The sequence below is a fragment of the Podarcis erhardii genome, assembly GCF_964252035.2.
Source record: "Podarcis erhardii genome assembly, chromosome: 2".
NCBI classification, from domain to species: Eukaryota; Metazoa; Chordata; class Lepidosauria; order Squamata; family Lacertidae; genus Podarcis; species Podarcis erhardii.
In genome coordinates, this window is record NC_138498.1 from 117,613,434 (window position 1) to 117,635,109 (window position 21,676).

General features: G+C 44.7%; 1 protein-coding gene across 1 annotated transcript; it reads left to right on the forward strand.

The window, feature by feature from the left end:
* The first annotated feature begins 4,739 nt into the window (after positions 1-4,739).
* Positions 4,740-21,275, forward strand: LOC309337080 (zinc finger protein RFP-like). The gene is made up of 8 exons (XM_081853760.1): positions 4,740-5,265; positions 7,830-7,925; positions 12,514-12,744; positions 13,759-13,781; positions 14,550-14,668; positions 17,233-17,265; positions 17,958-17,987; positions 20,485-21,275. The coding sequence occupies exons 1-8, from the start codon at positions 4,840-4,842 to the stop codon at positions 21,000-21,002; spliced, it is 1,476 nt and encodes a 491-aa protein (XP_081709886.1). The 5' UTR covers positions 4,740-4,839; the 3' UTR covers positions 21,003-21,275.
* Positions 21,276-21,676: the final 401 nt, after the last annotated feature.

A 21,676-nucleotide genomic window follows, 5' to 3' on the forward strand; every position in this document is an offset into this window, starting at 1 on the left:
AGAAGCGCTGCTCTATCCCTGCATCTCTCACCTCTTGGGCTCACCTCACTATCTCTTTGATGCTAGAGTGATACATCCCAGGTTGGATCCTGCCTTAGCCCTTCCTCCTCCTCCTCTTCCCACTTCTCCCTGAGACCTCAAGGTGAGAAGTCAGGTTGGGACTTCCAAGGAAAGGAGAGGAGGATGAGAGATCACTCCGCAAGGGAGGGTGTTTGAGAAAGGTGAAGGGCTGCCAGCTCTTCAGTGAAGGGGGGAACCTAACCGGGATCCTGAGCCCCACAGGGGTGCTGCAGAAATAATGTAGCTGATCCATGGAGCCAAAAAGGCTGAAAACCTCTGTACTTTTATTTCCGCCAGTAAATTACTTTGCTATTCTAGCAAGGCCACTGGGCGCAAAAAGCCAATATGATTTTCATCTCTCTGTGTGTCTCAATCAAAGCTGAGTTTTTCCTTTTCTCTTTAGGGAGAGATCTGTCGCCGCCTGGAGATTCTGAGGAAAGAGAGAGAGGAAATTCTGGCCTATCAAGCAGATCTGGACAAGGAATGCAAAGACCTCCTGGTAAGTGTCTCTGTTGTTACTAGTGAGGGAACAAGCACTTGAGACCTCCAGGTATAGGGCAGTATATAAATTCAATAGAGAAGAAGAGGAAGAGGAAGAGGAAGAGGAAGAGGAAGAGGAAGAGGAAGAGGAAGAGGAAGAAGAAGAAGAAGAAGAAGAAGAAGAGGAGAGTCAGGACTGAGGAGGGATGGAGAAATCTGCCCGTTTCAGCTTCTCCATATTTCTCCTTTTTCCACATCAGTCTGTTATGAATCAGATGTTAGGGTAGCTACCTCCTTGCATAAATATTTTGATCTGTACTTTACCCTCATAAATACATTTTCCTTTCCTCCTCCCTCCCCATTCCCCTTTCCTTTTATGTCACTTATTTTAGCTTGTTTTTCATTTATCTGTGAAACTGCATTCTTATTGCACCGCAAATAGATGCTTACTGTATGTTCAAAAAAAGTGGTTGGAGAAGCACAGTCACTAAATCAAGCATTGCTGCAACCAGCAAGTTTTCAAACTGTAGTGATGGGTAGAGAAGAGAAACGAACTGCTATGACTGTCGGAAATGCAGTTTAAATTATGGCAAGGTGTTGTGAGGAGGTGCTAGCAACCTGGGTCTCTAGTGCTGGTGAAATGGCTTATTCCCCCCTCACCCCACTTTTCATCCCCAAAACAGCTCTGTGAGGTTGACTGGTATCAGGAACAGCAACTGGTCCAGGGGTCCAGAGTTGTGTCCGACTCTTCGTGACCCCCTGGACCAGAGCACGCCAGGCACTCCTGTCTTCCACTGCCTCCCGCAGTTTGATCAAACTCATGTTAGTAGCTTTGAGAACACTGTCCAACCATCTCGTCCCCTTCTCCTTGTGCCCTCAATCTTTCCCAACATCAGGGTCTTTTCCGGGGAGTCTTCTCTTCTCATGAGGTGGCCAAAGTATTGGAGCCTCAGCTTCAGGATCTGTCCTTCCAGTGAGCACTCAGGGCTGATTTCCTTCAGAATGGATCGGTTGGATCTTCTTGCATTCCATGGGACCCACCTTATTTTGGTGACAGGAAGTTGTTTTAAATTGCTGTTAAAATGCTAAGCAACTGGGAGCTGCTTCTCTCGCCCAGTGAAGCAAGCAGTTTGCATTCTTTTCTACGTTTTCTCTGTTCAAATTCCAAAGGCCTCATTTTCGGGTGTTCTCTTAAGTTGCACAGATCTTGGAGATTCTCCCCCAATTGGGGTCCTTTGCATGGCTTCCCCCATGTCCGGGTCCCTCTGGGGACTCAGTAATGTACAGTGGTACCTCGGGTTACAGATGCTTCTGGTTACAAACGCTTCAGGTTACAGACTCCGCTAACCCAGAAATAGTACCTCGGGTTAAGAACTTTGCTTCATGAGAACAGAAATCGCACGGCGGCAGCGGAAGGCCCCATTAGCTAAAGTGGTACCTCAGGTTAAGAACAGTTTCAGGTCAAGAACAGACCTCAAGAATGAATTAAGTTCTTAACCCGAGGTACCACTGAATCTCTCTAGAAAAGCTTTTCCCACAGTGAGAGCAATTGTGCGCTTTCTGCTCAGTATGTATCCTCCGATGCAACTGAACCTCTTCTCACACTCGGGACACTCGTATGGTTTCTCTTCCATGAGCCGCTCTGATGGCGCACCCAGATCTCTCGCTGGGGAAGGGGCTTCTCTCCCTCAGACCCTTCGCACAGTTCCTCTCCCATGTGCCTCCTCTAGTGTTCAGCCAGGGCGGATCCTCACTGGAAGCTCTCCCCACACACGGGGCATTCGTAAGGGTGCTCTTTGCCGTTCAGCCTTCCCAGCCCCAAACTCTGCTGGTCGTTCCTCCCATGATTTGAGGAGAGGGGCTTTCTGCTCCAAAGTGCATTGGGCTTCCACTAAAGGGAACTGGACTTCTGGGAGATGGCTGTGTTCATTTGCTCCCTGGTGTCCTTTGGACTCATGCTTTTGATCTGGAATCTCAGCTAACAAAGGAAGGTTCCTCAGGGATATCCCCTCTGGCACAGCTTCCCTGGGTGGGAATTCTCCACCTTGATCTCTCTCCTTCTACCTCCAGGTGATGGTGAAACTGAAAATATTTTTTAAACATATGTGTGGGAATCCCATAAGCAGGACCTGAGCACAAGACCCCTCCCCTTCTAGAGTCTCCAGCAACCGCTATTCAGGAGGATTCCTGCTTCCAACCACACAGGCAGGGCATATAACCATCCAAAGTCTTATCCTCAAGGAATTTTATCTAATCCTCTGTTAAAGCCCCCCAGGTTTTTCAGCCATTGCAAGGGACCACACTTCATCACGAATATAGGAAGACTTCACAATGTGGAGTAATATTGATTAATAGTAATAGCCAAGATAATGCACCAGGCATTCCTATCTAGGAAAGGAGCTCCATAACTTGTCTGCCGCACCACAGATGGTGCCTTCTGCCAGGCCAGCCCATTGGTCCATCGAGGTCAATATTGCCTCCACTGACTGGCAGCTGCTCTGCAGGGTCTCCAGGAAGGGGGCCTTCCTAGCCATACCTGCAGATGTCCTGGCCAGGGATGATGGGAGTTGTAGCATGAAGCAAACAGAGGATTCCAGGGAAACAATGCTGAAAGTGTCCTTTTCAATCTGAAGGTCTTTGCCATGATGCTAAAAAGTGATTGAGTCAAACTTAGCAACCAGATTTTTAGGAGTTCTCTTCATGGAATCAACTCCAATTCAACAATGACAAGGAAGCCTGTTATAGGAATTCTAAGGTTATATATATAGATATATATAGATATATAAAATAAATATTAATAACTGTACAAGACAAGCACATACATAAGTATATAAACCACATGTCTGAAATAGTGCAGGAGAACATTCCGGCAGCCATTTTGACTCCCAAATTGACCTCAAATGTTTCTCTGCAAGGAAGAAGGAAAATGGAAAACCTCCCAATAGGAACAACTATACATATGTGGTGGAGGTGTGAGGAAATTAAGAAATTTTGGATAGTAGTACACAAAGAACTAAAGAAGATGTTGAAAATATCAATAACAAAGAAACCAGAGACATATCTCCTTGGATTGATAGATGATGAGATACCACGGGGGGGGGGGGGGAGAGAAGAATTTTTCTATATGTAAGTACAGCTGCTAGAATAGTGATTGCTACTAAGTGGAAGTCAAAAACCATAGCCACAAAGGAGGAATGGATTTGTAAACTAAATGAATATTTAATTCTGGCAAAATGCTATAATAAGAAATCAGTCGAATCAAAAATTTTAAAAGGAGTGGAAATGTTTTGATTAATATGTTGCAAAATATTGCTCAAAAAAGATATGCTAATATGCCTAGATTAAAATGTGAAGTACTGGATGGAAGAAAAATTAGTAAAAAAAAGATAATAAGAATATATAGATGATTAGAGAAGGTTGTAGAATGAAAGATTAATGTAAATTGTATAATGTGGAGGAAATGGAGTGGGGAAGGAGGGGGAAGGGGGAGGAAGCAGAAAAGGATAATATGATGGATTGAGGAAATAGAAATGTGAAAACGGAAAACCTCCCCATTGTCTCTTCGCTCACAAATCCTGTCTTAAGGGCGTACCTGTGGATGAACAGGGTGAGCCTGTGAACTGGATTTGGGAACTGAATATTTACCATCAAAAAGAATGGCCAGATTGACCAGGTAATGCAACCAGTGACCATTATCAGGTATCCCGGATTTCTGCTGTAGACCGCCCCTTCAGTGATGTATGTATCATGCATTGAGGGGTGGACTTGAGCTACAGGGTGGCAATTTCAAAAGTCTATATAAGGGCTTGCATACCAATGTTCTGGTTTCCTCCTCCCTCCTGCGTGGGGGGTGGGGGGTGAGCACCCTGTTGCAACAGCTGTAATAAACATCATGCTTACTAGCTGCTTTGCTTCTCAATATTCTCTGGTTGGCCTCTGTTATTTTTCTCCTATCAATAGTGAACCTACATAAGGACTCTATACGGGCTCTAGGGTACCCCATAAGGGGAAAGGAGCAGTTTTTTCCTATCACAAAGCCTATGAATGAAAATGTTACAATATGGATACCACAACTTACTAGGTTTGTGTGTTTGTGTGTAATCAAAAGCAGGGGAAGCAGTCCAGAAGCATTCGCTGCCACTTGAGAAAACATTCACCAAATGCAAAGACCTGGGGACATTTTTTTTAAAAAAAGATCATGTGGTGACTGAGTTTCTGAGTCATTTCCAGGAAGGGAAACTCCTGGTAGCTGAAAACGCAGAAAACAAAACGTACCTGGGACTTTTGCACGAGGGAGCCATGGCTGTTGCAGGGGGTCACATCCAGCGTCTCCGCGATGAAGCCACTTGCTCCATCTGCCTGGAATACTTCAAGGATCCAGTGACCATCCCAGAGTGTGGGCACAATTTCTGCCGATCCTGCTTGATCCAGTGCTGGGGGGAATCGGAGGCAGAGGCTTCCTGCCCTCAGTGCAGAGAAAGAGTCCAGAGAAGGAGCCTCGTCTCCAACCGGCAACTGGCTAATGTGGCAGAAATAGCCCAGAATCTCAGCCTTCAAGAGGGAAAGGAGGAAGGAGGGAAAGGAGGAGTCTGCGAGGAGCACCAGGAGCCCCTGAAGCTCTTCTGCAAAGTCCACGAAGCCCCCATCTGCCTGGTGTGTGACAGATCCAAGGAACATGAAAATCACAAGGTGATTCCTCTGAAGGAGGCTTCCGAGGAATACAAGGTAGGAGATCCCTGGATCTTGAGGGGGAGAAATAGCTGTAGATTCTTCTTGGGAGGTTTCCTTTTTAATTCTCAGGTCCAAAGTAGGCATGGCATGAATTGGTGGTTGTTTATTATGTAAAAAGCAGCCCAGGGGAAGCCTGAGGGCTCCTGGCATGGCTGGGATGAGGGAGTTGAAGTCTTTCTCTCTGCCAGAAAGGGTTAACCTCATTCACATCCTGCAGCAGGTTGCTCTGTAAATATTTAGAACACTACAAATCCGCCAGGAGTTGTGGACTTTGTCCCCGTTGCCTGGGGGATTCCGGCCATGCCAGAGCCCGGCCCGCCAATCCTGTGCCCGGGGCTCTTTAAACCAAGGAGCAGCCAGAGGACTTCCTCTTTGGCTCGCTTCCTCAATCACCCGCCCTCCCTCCCTACTCGCAGATTAGGCACTAGCCTTGCTATGGACTTTGGTTGGTCGCCTTGGTTGTCCGAGGGGCCTGGTAGGAATTTTTCCACTTGGCAACTTGGCACTGGCCACTTGGTTTTTGCCTACCTCGTAGCAATCGTCACAGCTTTGTTAGGGTTGCGGTTAGGCATTGTTTGACCTTGTGGGGGGGAGGGGAGGTGTGGTCATCACCTGCCCCTCCATGCTTAAGGGTATTCCGTTAAAGGAATACGGGAGTCTTGATCTTGTCCGAAGCCCGTTTGGGGGCTGGGACCTTGACACGACCCCCACGGAAACACCAGGAGGAAATTGAGGTGGTTCGCTTCAACAGGGCTCCCCCTACTGGCGGCTTACCCTTACTGGACTTCCTGCACAGCGGGCAGGAGTCAGATATAGTCAGGGCCAATCAATACCTAAGCCAATGCCGCTCAGATTCTGTAATTCAACAAAGTTGTGGCCAAAATTTGCCCAGTAACATAAACCTAATATCTGTGTCCTTGTGTGAGTTATTTCCCAACAAGGGGGTGGCTGTGGGGTCTCAACACGCAAATGTAAATTGCACGTACACAACTAAGTACCGGTACATGTCTCCTTTGGCTAGCAGGATGCGTCCTCAATGCCCTGCAAAACAGAGAGCAGCAAGGGATCAGTTACGGGGGGGGGGGGCAGTGGCCAGGAATTGACCAGATGGTGCAGGATCCCCCCCCAAAGTATCTGTTTGAAGCAGATTTAGGAGTGGGGGGGTGGAAGCACCTACTGGTGGGGAGCATGCTTATTCTGGGGTGCTGTGGGGGCTCTGAGGATCTCCTCCCATCCCAAAAGGCAAAGGACTTCTGCTTCAGAAGAAACTTTTAAAAATGCCTTTTAATCCTTTAAAAATATTCATGCCTACTACAGAGCTACAAAAATGCTCCTGTGCTAAGCAAGGTCAATAATGCCATGAAATAGTAATGATAATGAAATGAAGCTGGTCCTTTTGAACTTGCGGGATGACCAGACAGCAATCTTCTGACCGAAGGAGCTACTTAGGTGGATTCTGGCCCAGCAAGAACTTCTTTGGCCCAGAAATGGAAGAAGCTCTTAAATCTCCCCTGGTGGTCCAAGCACACATGGGCTCTGGCTAGTGCAGAGAAAAGAACTGACAAACAGCAGAAAACCTGAATTGCCATCTGACCCAATTAAGCGGCAAAGCAGTGGGGTCAAGAGGAAGGGGGGGGAGAAAGCCCTAGACTTGCAGAAGAGGGGTTTGGAATGGGTGAAGTTTTGAGAAGCGCTGCTCTATCCCTGTCTCTCTAGCCTCTTGGGCTGACCTCTCTATCTCTTTGATGCTAGACTGATACATCCCAGGTTGGATCCTGCCTCACCCCTTCCTCCTCCTCCTCCTCCTCTTCCCACATCTCCCTGGGAGCTCAAGATGGGAAGTCAGGCTAGAACTCTCCTCAGAGAAGTTCCAAGGAGTGAGCATGGCTGCCTTTGCTCCTCTCCAGACTAGAAAACTTTCCCACCCCAGTTCTGCCGTGCTTTTCAGCCCGTGTGCTGTGGCACCTGGGGTGCCTTGAATGATGCTCAGGGATCCTGCTGGCAACACTGGCCTCTGTCCCTCCAGCTCTTTGTTGCAGCAGCCCTGGCTACAAGCTCCGCTGGCGAATGGTGCCTCTGGGGCTGGCCAGGGGGTCTTGGCTGCCAGGAGCTGAGGCGGCCTCCGAGGAAGGAAGGAAACTGGTGAGGGGCCCTTGCTGGTGGGAAGGGACAGACAAGTCCCAGGCCCCTGTGAGGCAGTGTGAGGAGGCATCTCTTTGGGGGCAGCTCAGAGACCAAGAGGAGGACTCCTAAGGAAAGGGGAGAGGAGGCTGAGAGAGCCCTCCACAAGGGAGGGTGTTCGAGAAAGGGTGAGGGGCTGCAAGCTCCGCAAGCAAGGGGGGACCTAACTGGGATCCTGAGCCCCACAGGGACACCGCAGAAAGAAGGTAGTTGGTCAAGGGAGCCAGGGACCCAAAAAGGTTGAAAACCTCTAGACTCTTATTTCCTCCAGTAAACTACTTTGCTATTATAGCAAGACCACTGGGCACAAGAAGCCAGTGTAATATTCATCTCTCTGTGTGTCTCTATCAAACCTGAGTTCTTCCTTTTCTCTTTAGAGAGAGATCTGTTGCCGCCTGCAGATTCTGAGGAAAGAGAGAGAGGAAATTCTGGCCTATCAAGCAGCCCTGGACAAGGAAAGCAAAGACCTCCTGGTAAGTGTCTCTGTTGTTACTGGGGAGGGAACAAGCACTTGAAGAATAGAGTCAGGACTGAGGAGGGATGGGGAAATGTGCCCATTTCAGCTTCTCCCCATTCTCCTTTTTCCATATCAGTTTGTTTATTCATTTATTATTCTGAAAATGAATCAGATGTTAGGGTAGCTACTTCCTTGTATAAATACTTTTATATGTACTTTACCCTCATAAATACATTGTTTGTGAACAAAATTGACCTGGCTGCGTCAACCTTGAGCAATTCAGAGGTGTGAATTTCAAAGGATTGCTCTGTTTTGGTCTCCATAATTTTTCAGCAATAGCAACTTAGGTAAATTCACTTTTGAATGCAGCTAATTTGAGTTTACGGCCGGTAGCTTTAGTTATGAACTTAATTTGTTCTGGAGGTCCGTTCTTAACCTGAAACTGTTCTTAACTAGAGGCGTGCTTTCACTAATGGGGCCTCTTGCTGCTGTTGCGCTGCCGGCACACGATTTAAAATCTCATCCTGGGGCAAAGTTCTCAACTCAAGGTAACTCTTCCAAGTTAGTGGAATTTGTAACCTGAAGTATTTGTAACCTACCAAACAGGCTTTCTGCCAGGCAGACAAATGTCAGACAATGTGAGGAACATTATAGACATTTTGGAACTTTTGGAAACTGACATAAACAGAAAAGCTGTGTTGATTTTTGTGGATGCAGAGAAAGCCTTTGACAATATTTGCTGGAGTTTTATGAAGAGGAATCTCCAAGGGATGGGGGTAGGCCAAAACTTTGAAAACGGTATAGGTGCAATATACTCTGAGCAAAAAGCTAAACTAATTGTGAATGGTGTAGTTATGGACGAGATCCCAATTGAGAAAGGGACACGACAGGGATGCCCGATATCCCCCCTATTGTTTATATCGGTACTGGAGGTTTTGTTGAATATGATTAGAAGGGACCAGCTGGTTAAAGGAATACAGGTCGGAACTAAACATTATAAGTTAAGAGCATTTGCAGATGACCTAGTTTTGACATTGCAACAGCCAGAAGCCAGTACGAAAAGAGTCTTAGAATTAATTGAAATATTTGGTCAAGTAGCAGGTTTTAAATTAAATAAACATAAGACAAAGGTGTTGGAAAAAACCTTAACGATGGGGGAAAAAGATAGTTTCCAAAGGGAAACTGGTTTGGAAATTGCAAAAAAAGTGAAATATCTGGGGGTAAATTTAACATCCAAGAATGTGAACCTATTTAAAGACAATTATGAGAAATGTTGGTTGGAAGTGAAGAAAGATCTTGATATATGGTCCAGGCTGAGACTTTCCTTGTTAGGCCGAATTGCTGTTATTAAGATGAATGTACTGCCGAGATTGTTGTTTTTGTTCCAGACATTGCAAATTCTAGATAAGATGGACTGTTTTAAGAAGTGGCAGAAAGATATATCTAAATTTGTCTGGCAGGGCAAAAAGCCCAGAATAAAATTTAAGATTTTGACTGATGCAAAGGATAGAGGGGGTTTTGCCCTGCCGGACTTAAGACTTTACTATGAAGCAGCAGCTTTCTGCTGGCTGAAACAATGGCTACTTCTTGAGAATACAGATATTTTAGATCTGGAAGGGTACGACAATAACTTTGGTTGGCATGCATATTTATGGTATGACAAGGTAAAGGTTCATAGAACCTTTAAAAACCATATTGTCAGGAAAGTATTGTATAATGTATGGAATCGATATAAAGATTTGCTGGAAAGTAAAACCCCCAGGTGGCTGTCACCAATGGAAGCTAAAGCGGTAAAAAAACTTAACATGGAGTCAGATTGGCCAAAATATTGTGAAATTATAGAATATGATGGCGAAAAGATGAAATTACAGAGTTTTGAGAAATTGAAACCTAAAGTCCGAGACTGGTTACATTATTACCAGATTAATGAGACCTTCAAGCAGGACAGGAAACTAGGATTTCAGAAGGAGAGGTCAAAATTAGAAACAGAATTGCTAGAACCCAATACTAAGAACCTGTCTAGAATGTACAATCTGCTGCTAAAATGGAATACACAGGATGAAACGGTCAAATCAGCTATGATTAAGTGGGCACAAGACATTGGCCATGATATTATGTTTGCTGACTGGGAGCAGTTATGGACCACAGGCATTAAGTTTACGGCATGCAGTGCCTTAAAAGAGAATATAATGAAAATGATCTATAGGTGGTACATGACCCCAGTCAAGCTTGCAAAGATATATCATCTGCCCAATAACAACTGCTGGAAATGTAATGAATCCGAAGGAACTTTTTATCATCTTTGGTGGACATGCCCGAAGATTAAGGCTTACTGGGAAATGATCTATAATGAAATTAAGAAAATCCTTAAGTGGACATTTGTAAAGAAACCGGAGGCCTTTCTCTTGGGCATGGTAGGCCAAATGATTCCAAAGAAAGATAGAACATTTTTTATGTATGCAACAACAGCAGCAAGAATCCTGTTGGCAAAGTATTGGAAGACTAAAGAACTACCTACTCTGGAAGAATGGCAGACCAAGGTGACTGAATTTATGGGACTGGCAGAGATGACTGGCAGAATCCGTGACCAGAGGAGAGAGACAGTGGAAGAGGACTGGAAAAAATTCAAAATTTATCTTAAAAACTGTTGTAAAATTTCGGAATGTTAAGATGTCTAGGGATTTGATATAAAGAATTACAGCTATTAAAATTTAAGCTTAAGAAAAATTTAAAGAGAACTAATTATAAAAATTGATGAAGGATTGCTAAAAAATTTTAAAACAAGGATGCAGTGAAGGAGAGGTTTGGGGAAGTCGTGTTATGTCTGTTTGTTTGTATTTTGTTTATGTTGTAAAACCAATAAAAATTATTTAAAAAAAAAAAAAGTATTTGTAACCTGAGGTGTTTATAACTCAAGGTACCACTGTATTTCCCATTGTCATTTATTATGTGAATAGCAGTCAAGGACAAGCCTGAGGAATTGTGAGCTGAGAGGGTGGAAGTAGGTCAATTCAAATCCTGATTTACCATCAATATTACTAAAGAGTTGTCTTTCTAAAGGTGCGTTATTGTTCATCTTTAGGAAATTCAGGGAGCTATGGGGATAAACTCTGCACTTTCTCCTCATCCTCCTCTGTTTCTGCGGCCTTCCTACACCTCCATGGTCCTAGTCTAAACTGAGGGTGTTTTATGTCCACGGACGTTCTCTGGACAACTATGAACTCTGGTTATGCCATGCCCCAAATCATGCAGGGAATATCCTGTGGGGATGTTTAGGGAGGCAGGAGAAGATATATTATTTTATTACATCCTTCATAACTTTCGCCAGCAAGTTCTATAACTTAGCAGAGTTGTTAAACATTCCACCTTTTAAATGACACAGCGGTTGGCTAGTTGCAGGCTCATCTGAGCCTCACTATTTAGGATTCCTGGTTTCCCTTTTTTATATCCCTCCTAAAAGAATAGACACAACCATCTGATTAAAGTTATCATAAAACTAGTTTACTTACAATCATCCAGTTCACAGTGAGATTCCTGAAGGCAGACTTAATTTACAGAACAACATATAAGGGAAATTGTCTATATAACCCATAAGGGAAATAGTAACCCATAAGGGAAATAGTCTCAAGTGACCGGGACTGAGCAGTCACTTCTCCTAACTCTTAGGAACACACAATGGAGAAGACACAGAGCAGAACATGGAGGCCGTGTGCTCCTTGTTACCATAAAGAAGCAATGCAGCAGAAGCAAGTAGCAGCTAAGCCAGCTGCTGGTGGCTGGAAAGCCAGACAGGATGTTTGTGACTGTTGCCATGGCAAGAAAGGGGCAGTCCATTCTTAGTATTGAGCACCGGATGTTAGCTCAGTGTGTGTCATATGACCTGTACAGGATGTACATGGGTGGAGTTACATACTCTCTCTGCTGTTGTTTGTGAAGAGTGCAGACATCTTTATCTGTATGGCTGCTAAAGACAGAAATAAAGACATGTAGATACGTTTCTGTCTGTGTCTGTTTCCCCTCCCTGGGGATAGCAGGGAGAGGGAGAAGCAATGGTGTGTTTTTCTCACAGTCTGGGAAAAATCGCCGATACGGACCTCATCTGTTTTCCTGCCAGGAGTCGCAGGAGGGAGGTCAAAAGGAATTCAGCCGGTGCCTGGAGACTGGCACATCCCTCTGACCGAGGCAGAATTCCAACACTCCTCTCCCAAGAACAGGCCACACTCACATTAAGTCACATGCAAAGGAAGTCCGTCTCAGCTCATGGGGGAATTAGCAAGTTTTCTCCTGAGTGATACAAAGCATTCCTCAGCATGTGCATTGTAGGAATGTTGTATTTGACTGCAATATGTTTTTACATCCCACATATCCATGGCTAGAAAACAAATGCTCCTTCCTTTAGGCTGTATCCCTCTGCAAAATAGAAGTCAACAGGAACAGCAATGGAGAGGGCCTCCCCTCAAAATAAAGGTTTACTTCTTTAGCTACTGAAGGTTTCCTGTCTCTGAAAAATCAGAAGTGTCCTCCCTGTGGAATTCTCATAGTTCTCTTCCTGGTGTTTTGAAGGCTGATCACCTTCCACACTCAGACCCCTTCTTTTCTTGCAGAAATTAACAGAAACGGAGAGGCTGAAGATTGTGGAAAAGTTCAGAGAACTGCGCCGGTTCCTGGAAGAACAAGAAAAACATCTGCTGACTCACGTGGAAGAGGTGGAGAAGGAGATTGCAGGGAGAAGGGATGAGCAGCTGGCCAGACTCTCCAGGAAACTCTCCTCTCTTGAGAGGATCATCCAGGAGATGGAGGAGAAGAGTCAGCAGCCAGCGAGTGAATTCCTGCAGGTAAGATGGTGGCAGGAACAGCCCAAGGCTCCAGGAGAAGGCTGCCCCTTTCATGTATGCAAGGAGTGCAGGGGCTGAGATGATGGAGCCTCTAGTTTGTAATGGACAGGAACACCCAAGAGACCTGGGAAGCTTAACTGACCTGAATGTAGACTAGAAATTTTTGATGGAACAGGAGCTGATCTTCTGCTCTTTGCTGTTGCTTAGTCTTCGAATGCCTTTCAGCTGTGCTGGGCTTCATCTAGGATGCGTTCAGGCCTCCTTCCGACATGAGCCAGTCTCTTGACCAAGCTTCTCTTCCCGTTTCCTCCAAAACTTCTGGGTTGATCCCCTTCCCCATGGATACAGATCGGCCCCAAATGGTGCTCAGTCACAGTGACCAAAGAGCAAGACAGAGGGACTCATCCAGACTGCTGCTTGTCCCACCCCTTTCCTCCAGGAAAACCCGCTGTTTACTGCTGAATTAGAGCAAACCTCAGCCAGGTTTTCTCCAGACTGACATTTGCTTTGATTTTGCTCTAAGGAGCAGGTTTTTCCTGAGGGAAAGCGGCAGGGCAAAGGCAAAACCACTTGGACTCGTGTTTTCTGGGCACAGGAAAAGCAGAAGTGTGGGTGACCCCAAAGAAACACGGAGTTGTTTTATTACCCCTTTGGAGGCATTTTATGCTGCAGGTGCATTTTTTTTATTTCCAGATGGAAAATAGAATTTGAAATTTGGGGACTGGGACAGTGCCCTGGCAGGATGATCCTGTAGGCTTACGTTTGTCTGAATAGCACAATGCAAACTGGATTAAAGTTATTAAAATATGGAAATGGGGAGAACTTGAAATCGGAACAATAAATAATTTCAGACTGGAAAAATAAAACCTGTGAGAAACCAAAACTGGGTAATTCCTCCATCCCTCCCCAAAACCTTGGCATGTGCCAGGCAGACTGACATCTGAGGGGTCTTCCTAGTGTGGCCTAGTGTGGCCTGTGGTGTGCAGTGAATTCCCTTCTCCTTTTCCCCTCTAGGATGTGAGAAGGACCTTGCAGAGGTAAGTGGATCTGGCTCATTTCCATTAGCATCATCTTTGAAGCTGAGATGCAAGAACCTCAGACATGGCCCTCCAGGGGCTGCAGGGGGGAGACTGTAGGACTCACTCCCTGCAGCACCTCACAGGTAAAAGCAGGGGCCCCTCTTCTGAACTTGTAGCCCCCTGATTCTCCCTCCAAGGTTCAAGGTCAACTGCCTCCTCCCTCCCTCCCTACATCACTTCACAAAGGGATGGGGCTCTTTTCTTTCTCTTGCACTTTCTGTTCATGGACTTTTTAGTAATTTCAAACATCTAGAAGAGAAAGTGCCAAAGATGCTTGGGAAGAGCTTAGGATGTACCAACAAATTTCAATGTCCAAGTAGCATCTTGTCCAAGTAGCAGCCACCCAACTCTTGGCAGCTTTGGACATCACTCACATCCTCTGGAGAAGCTCAGGGAGGGAGGGGTTGCAGGCATTCCACCTCAGGGGTTTGGTTCTTAAGTCCTGGGACCTTCCCAGAAACTTGTTAGGGGGCAGCATTGTTGGAAGCCATGGGAGCCCTCCGGTGGTGTCGCTTGGGGTTACATCTTGTCCCTTGTGCTGTTTAGCATCCTTACAAAGCCACTGACCAGGGCTTGGAGGTGGGTGTCAAGAGATGAAGCCGAATCCTGAAAATTACCTGTTGCGAAATGAACTTCAACTTTGTTCAGGTTATTGAGATCTCTCTCCTGCAAGAATTTGGGAGACAGTGCCACAATGGGGCCATTCATTGCTTTTCTTTTCACCAGGTATGAGGAAAGAGAGAGTCCAGAGAAGCCACTGGCTTTCCCTCCAGAGCTAAGGAAAAGGTTCTTGGAATCCTGTGATCTAAATCACCTTGTTGAGGATACAATGAAACAATGGAAAGGTAGTGAAAAATGGCTGCCATGATTTCACACTGGGAATTCTATTACTTTTTCAGAACTGAACATGTTGTTGTTTAGTCGTTTAGTCGTGTCCGACTCTTTGTGACTCCATGGACCAGAGCACGCCAGGCACTCCTGTCTTCCACTGCCTCCCGCAGTTTGGTCAAACTCATGCTGGTAGCTTTGAGAACACTGTCCAACCATCTCGTCCTCTGTCGTCCCCTTCTCCTTGTGCCCTCCATTGTTCCCAACATCAGGGTCTTTTCCAAGGAGTCTTCTCTTCTCATGAGGTGGCCAAAGTATTGGAGCCTCCACTTCAGGATCTGTCCTTCCAGTGAGCACTCAGGGCTGATTTCCTTAAGAATGGATACGTTTGATCTTCTTGCAGTCCATGGGACTCTCAAGAGTCTCCTCCAGCAACATAATTCAAAAGCATCAATTCTTTGGCGATCAGCCTTCTTTATGGTCCAGCTCTCACTTCCATACATCACTACTGGGAAAACCATAGCTTTAACTATACGAACCTTTGTTGGCAAGGTGATGTCTCTAATTTTTAAGATGCTGTCTCTGTTTGTCATTGCTTTCCTCCCAAGAAGCAGGCGTCTTTTAATTTTGTGGCTGCTGTCACCATCTGCAGTGATCATGGAGCCCAGAAAGTAAAATCTCTCATTGCCTCCATTTCTTCCCCTTCTCTTTGCCAGGAGGTGATGGGACCAGTGACCATGATCTTCGTTTTTTTGATGTTGAGCTTCAGACCATATTTTGCACTCTCCTCTTTCTCCCTCATTAAAAGGTTCTTTAATTCCTCCTCACTTTCTGCCATCAAGGTTGTGTCATCTGCATGTCTGAGGTTGTTGATATTTCTTCCAGCAATCTTAATTCCGGCTAGGGATTCATCCAGCCCAGCCTTTCACATGATGAATTCTGCATATAAGTTAAATAAGCAGGGAGAAAATATACAGCCTTGTCGTACTCCTTTCCCAATTTTGAACCAATCAGTTGTTCCATATCCAGTTCCAACTGTAGCTTCTTGTCCCACATGGAGATTTCTCAGGAGACAGATGAGGTGATCAGGCACTCCCATTTCTTTAAGAACGTGCCATAGTTTGCTGTGGTCGACACAGTCAAAGGCTTTTGCCTAGTCAATGAAGCAGAAGTAGATGTCTTTCTGGAACTCTCTAGCTTTCTCCATAATCCAGTGCATGTTTGCAATTTGGTCTCTGGTTCCTCTGCCCCTTCGAAATCCAGCTTGCACTTCTGGGAGTTCTCGGTCCACATACTGCTGAAGCCTGCCTTGTAGAATTTTAAGCATAACCTTGCTAGCGTGTGAAATGAGTGCAATTGTGCGGTAGTTGGAGCATTCTTTGGCACTGCCCTTCTTTGGGATTGGGATGTAGACTGATCTTCTGCAATCCTCTGGCCACTGCTGAGTTTTCCAAACTTGCTGCCATATTAAGTGTAGCACCTTAACAGCATCATCTTTTAAAATTTTAAATAGTTCAGCTGGAATATCATCACTTCCAGTGAATATCATCATTGAACATACCACACTCTTATTGCATGGAATTGAGTAACCCAGGATACCTTCCTTCTTGGTGCTCCAGCCTTCATTTCCTGTTGCCCAGAATGGCCCATGTATATTGTGACGCTGGATCCTGTAAAGAAAGCCTGAACCAGAGTGTAGAGCAAAGTCAGGATTTTTTCCTGCCATGTGCTTCTGTTTACAGTTATATGAAACCTCCTTTTCCTTGTGGTTCCCTATCTGCACAATCTGGGGTTGTCCTTTTGGAGGTTCTCCTGCTCTGAATGGAGTCAAAGGTTATTAAGAAGCTCCCAGTTCCCCCTCTGCCTCCTGCTCAGGCTTCTTTCTCAGCTGTGGAGCCAAGGCCTGAGCCGTCTCCTCCTCAGATGTCCCCCTGCAGCTGCCATATCTAGGGCTTCAGCCTTCAAGATGTCCTGAGAGTTCCCCCATTGAGAGTGGAAGCAAGAGCACAGGAGCCCCAAAGGGCACAATTATGCTTGTGAAGAACCTTAAAGATTTGTAGAAGGTTTGTGAGGAAGGGTTTCCTTTTGCCTGAGAGCTCTGCCAATCCTTCCTCATCAAACTTTGATTCTCCTTATGTTTCACAATTTTGGCTTTAATGATTCCCCCCACCACATTTATTTGGGAAGATGTTAAGGCTGCCTCCATCTCCCCTCTGCCTCCTTTTACGGGATTCCTATTGCTATGTCTCCCCTCCAGTCCAAGTATGTAGAGCCCAATTTTAGGGACAAAGTTAAGAGACCAGCAGGATTCGTTAAGAGACCAGCAGGATTCGTGCTGAATATTTTTATTCTGCTATTTGTAAGCTTGCTTTATGATTGCTGAGTTTTAAAGCTTTAGTTATTTTCTTAGATTCTTCCTATGATTTTCTTGGTATTAATTATTTTGTGTATAATTTAATTAATATTTAATAATTGTACTTGAATTTAAGGATGCTATATTTTGAAATGTTACTTTTGCATGGAGATTGATTTCCGGTGGAAGAGTGTTGCCCTTAGACTTGATATCTTTTTGCTTCCTCAGATGCTCTGTTATATAAAAAACCGATTCAGAAAGGTAAATTTACATGGGAAGAACAATTTTTTCACAGGAGGGATGGGGACTGATATTTCACGGGTATTGAACCATCTGTGCTGCAGACTTTGGGACCCCCATCAATGACATAACTCTTGGTAACAGTCCTCTAGTGGTGTTTGGGTTCTTTGTCTGCCCCATTAATGAACTGGGAGGGAGTTTGAAGGCTTGGATTGGGGGCGGAGATTGTCCCTCTGAAGAACCTGCACACCCGTTGTGAGTTCCTTTCCTGCCTATAAACTATTATTCTGTTTTCCCCCTTAATTTTAAGTTCAGATCCCTGTTTCATTTGTGGATTTTGAATGATTATATTCCACCATTTTCTAGTATGGTATACCATTTCTGATTTTTCCATGAAATCATGGAATAGCAAAGTTTGAAACGATCCCAAGGATCATCTAGTCCAACCGCCTGCAATGCAGGAATTACAGCTAAACGTTAGTTGTTTTAATTCCTTAGGCCTAGTGATATTACATTCTCAAGAATAATCTTTTGGACAACATCACTACTTAGGCCTACAGCTGTCGTCTTTGCAATTATGTGCTCTATGATTTAATCTTTTCCTCGAAATAAGGAAACAACAGGTGCTATGTTATGGTGATGTTTTGTAAAATAAGATTTATCTTTTAGCTACTGCATTGTAGCCTGTTAAGCCTGTCTTTTTGCCTCCTCAGATGTTCAGTCATTCAGAAATCTTCAGGAAGGTAAATTTCACATGGAGACCCCAATTCACAGGAGGGGGGACTAGTATTTCATGGGGGTCAAGAGTCTCTTCTGTACAGCCTGACTCTCGCCCCTGTTGTTTGTACCACAAAGGCAGAGAGGGTGGACTTGAAGGTGCAGAAGGCGGGGAGAGAAACTGCCCAGAAGGATCAGCTGGAGGAGGGAAGAGTTTCATTCCTGCCTAGAGAGAGTTGGGTTGCTTTTCCATGTGATCTTTTTCAGGCCTGGTTGCCACATGTCCTCTTTTTCTCAGACAGGTCCTCTATTTTCATGATTAAAATTTCTCCCCTGGGCGGATTTTTCAAATTTGGCAAAATGTCTCAAGTTGTTTGATTTGGTTTACAGTAACCCATGACAAAATTTCTAGTGCATTAGACTCAGATCTAAGGCACCCAGCTAAGCTAGCCTTGAGCAAAGAATCGCAACAGAGCAGCATCTTAAGCAGGCCACATCCTGTATAAAACCCTTCTCTTGTGGCTGAACTAAAAGGACGCTGGCTCAGCTACAAGATCTTGGAGGAGTCTGGGAGGGCAAGAGTTAACATCCCCCTGCCCTTAAGGAGTCCATATGTACATGTTTAACAGTTTAATAAATTGTTCTGTGTACACTTGCGTTCACAAAGATGTGAACATGAGCCCAAATACCCAAATGTGGCAAGCAAGGGAGCAATATGTATTATGTATTCTTATTATTCTTTTGTTGTTGAAAGTTCACTGGAAATGTGTTGAATACATGACCAAAAGATGCTCCAACAAGAATTTATTGATATGTGTAGACTGATTTCACAAAGTTAAGTTAAGCAGATATATAACATTAAATGTTTAATTAAAATAGAATCTCAATTCTAAAGTTACAAAATAATAAGGAAGTCACACACGGGTGGAGGGAAGACACAGGGCAAGAAACAAGAAATGGATAAGTGTTGGTACATAATGAAATGTAAAAATGCGAATTTACAAATATAATGTATATGTATCATTATGTAAAGATTTCATATATGTATTGCAACATTAATATTTTTTTAAAAAGAAAATTAAAAATATGTAAACATAAGCCCAAACACTTTCATGTGGCAAGCGAGGGAGCAATATGTAGTATTATTATTATTATTATTATTATTATTATTATTATTATTATTATTTGTTTGTTGAAGTTGAAAGTTAAGAACATTGCTATTAGCAGTATATCAGTATATCACAGCTTTGAAAGCCTACAAAGAGTAGGGGGTTTTAAAATGAGTGTCGTCATAGCGATCCATGGTTAAGAGTAGAAGTTAGCAAATGTGTCCTCTTTTTTGATCTTCAAAATAATGGCAACTCTACACTTACCTATCATGACTGTCTTAGCCCCTGACTGGTAATTTTTTGAGTTATCCCCCCTTTCCCCCAGGGAACTAGTCTTATGGTGTATATTAAATCCAAAGGAGAAGAATGGAATAAGCAGTCCTTTGTAAAATTGCCCTGCCACCTGCCCCTTCTTCCCTGGCGACAAGGCCTAAACTTCCAAAATGGTAGGGAGAAAGGCACAGGAAAGACCAAGTAGCTGAGAGAGATGGAGAGCAGAAATAAACAGGCTCCCCACTTAACATGATTTTCACTTGTGGGCACGAGGGCCCAGAACGTGATCCCCGTGAGGGGAGGCCTATATGTGTTTTCATGTTGTAGTTTTATGCTGTGAACCACCCTGAGACCTATGGATGAAGGGTAGTATGGAAATATTATTATTATTATTATTATTATTATTATTATTACTACTACTACTACTATGGGGGGTCCTCATCTCCCAGCCCAACCCAGAGCTCCCCAAAGGCCAATTCCCACAGAGATGGTCAGAGGAAATCAGTTTCTCTCCTCTCCTGCCTCCTCCAATTCTCCCCCCTTTCCCTTTGGATAACACAGAAGAGATGAGTAAAAGGTTTCCTGGGTGGTTTTTCCTCTTAGAAAATGCCTGGAATGAGAGGAGGGCAGGCACAATACACATCGGATACAGTGGTGCCCCGCAAGACGAATGCCTCGCAAGACGAAAAACTCGCTAGACGAAAGAGTTTTTCCGTTTTTGAGGTGCTTCGCAAGACGAATTTCCCTATGGGCTTGCTTCGCAAGATGAAAACGTCTTGCGAGTTCTTGCGAGTTTTTTCTTTTTTCTTTTTCCTTTTTCTAATCCGCTAATAGCCGTGCTTCGCAAGACGAAAAAACAGCAAGACGAAGAGACTCGCGGAACGGATTAATTTCGTCTTGCGTGGCACCACTGTATTAGAAAGTGAAGAAAACTGATTTAAAAACCATCAAGGAAGATATTTATTCTGAGGAGTCTGCAAGGAGTCGTCTCAGTCTAGCATGCGATGCAAAGAAATCCCCTTGGTCTGAAAGGGAATCTGTGGATTTTTGGGGTGTTTTTTATTTATTTATCAGGATGTCCATTTCTGCCTCTCAGCTGACTCTGCCTAATCTTCTCTTTCCCTCATCTTCTCCCCAACAGAAAATGTCGCTCTGGATCCAGACACAGCCCATCCTGAACTCATCCTGTCCGAGGATGGGAAAAGTGTGATATATGGAGACGAAGAGCAAGCCCTGCCTGACAATCCTGAGAGATTCAACAAGCGGCATTGTGTGTTGGGATGTGAGGGATTCACAGCAGGCAGACATTTCTGGGAAGTCACTGTGGAAAGTGGGGGGTGGTGGGATGTGGGAGTTGCCAGGAAGTCTGTGGAGAGAAAGGGGGTCTTTGACTTCAGTCCTGAGGAAGGGATCTGGGCTGTGGGGAAGAGGGGAGGGGAATACTGGGCCTGCACCTCCCCTGTTTCCTCTCCTCTGTCCCTGAGGGAGAAGCCCAGGAGGATCCGGGTGACTCTGGACTATGATGGGGGACGTGTGTCTTTTTCTGACACCGACTCAGGAGCCGAACTCTACACGTTCTCAGGAGCCTCGTTCTCTGGAGAGACCCTCCTCCCTTTCTTTCGTCTATTGGATAACAAAGCCCACCTCAGGATCTCCTGAGGAGACTAAATCTGCCTCTCAGGCCCAGCAGGAGTTTCTCTCCAGACCAGAGTGACTGACATAAAAAACATTTACCCGCCAAGAGCCGGTTGGGCAGTTTTCCAAGGGCCCTTTGAGAGGATTCATTCCAGTCAAAATCAGCAGAAATAACAAAAGAAAAATGGGTTGCTCTTCTTTTCATTTTCTTTCCTTTTCCCAAAATTCCCTCTGCAGCTCACTTCTTAGAGAGACAGTCACACTTTTAGGAGTCCTAATAAATTTTATCACCTTCAATCTTCTTTTCTATTTGAGGTGTCTGATTTGGCAGAGAACGAGACTCTTGATCCCAGGGTTGTGGGTCTTAGCCCCATGTTGGGCAAATGTTTCCTGCACTGCAGGGGGTGGGACTAGATGACCCTCAGGGTCCCTCACAACTCTGCAATTCTAGGAAACCTGCCTCTCCCCACAATACTTTATGCAGCATAATTGGATTAATAGAGGAGTATAAAATGAACCCCTTCCCCCACGTCAGGCAGGATAGCTCCTTGCTCTGGAGACCTAAGACAGGAAGAAAAAGAAAAAGAAATTGAACAGGGCATCATCTTCAAATGCCCTCTGCAAATACAGCCTCACCATCTCCACACATTGTCAGAAGTAAACCTTGAGTGGGGCTTCTGCTCAGTTAAATGTGTTTT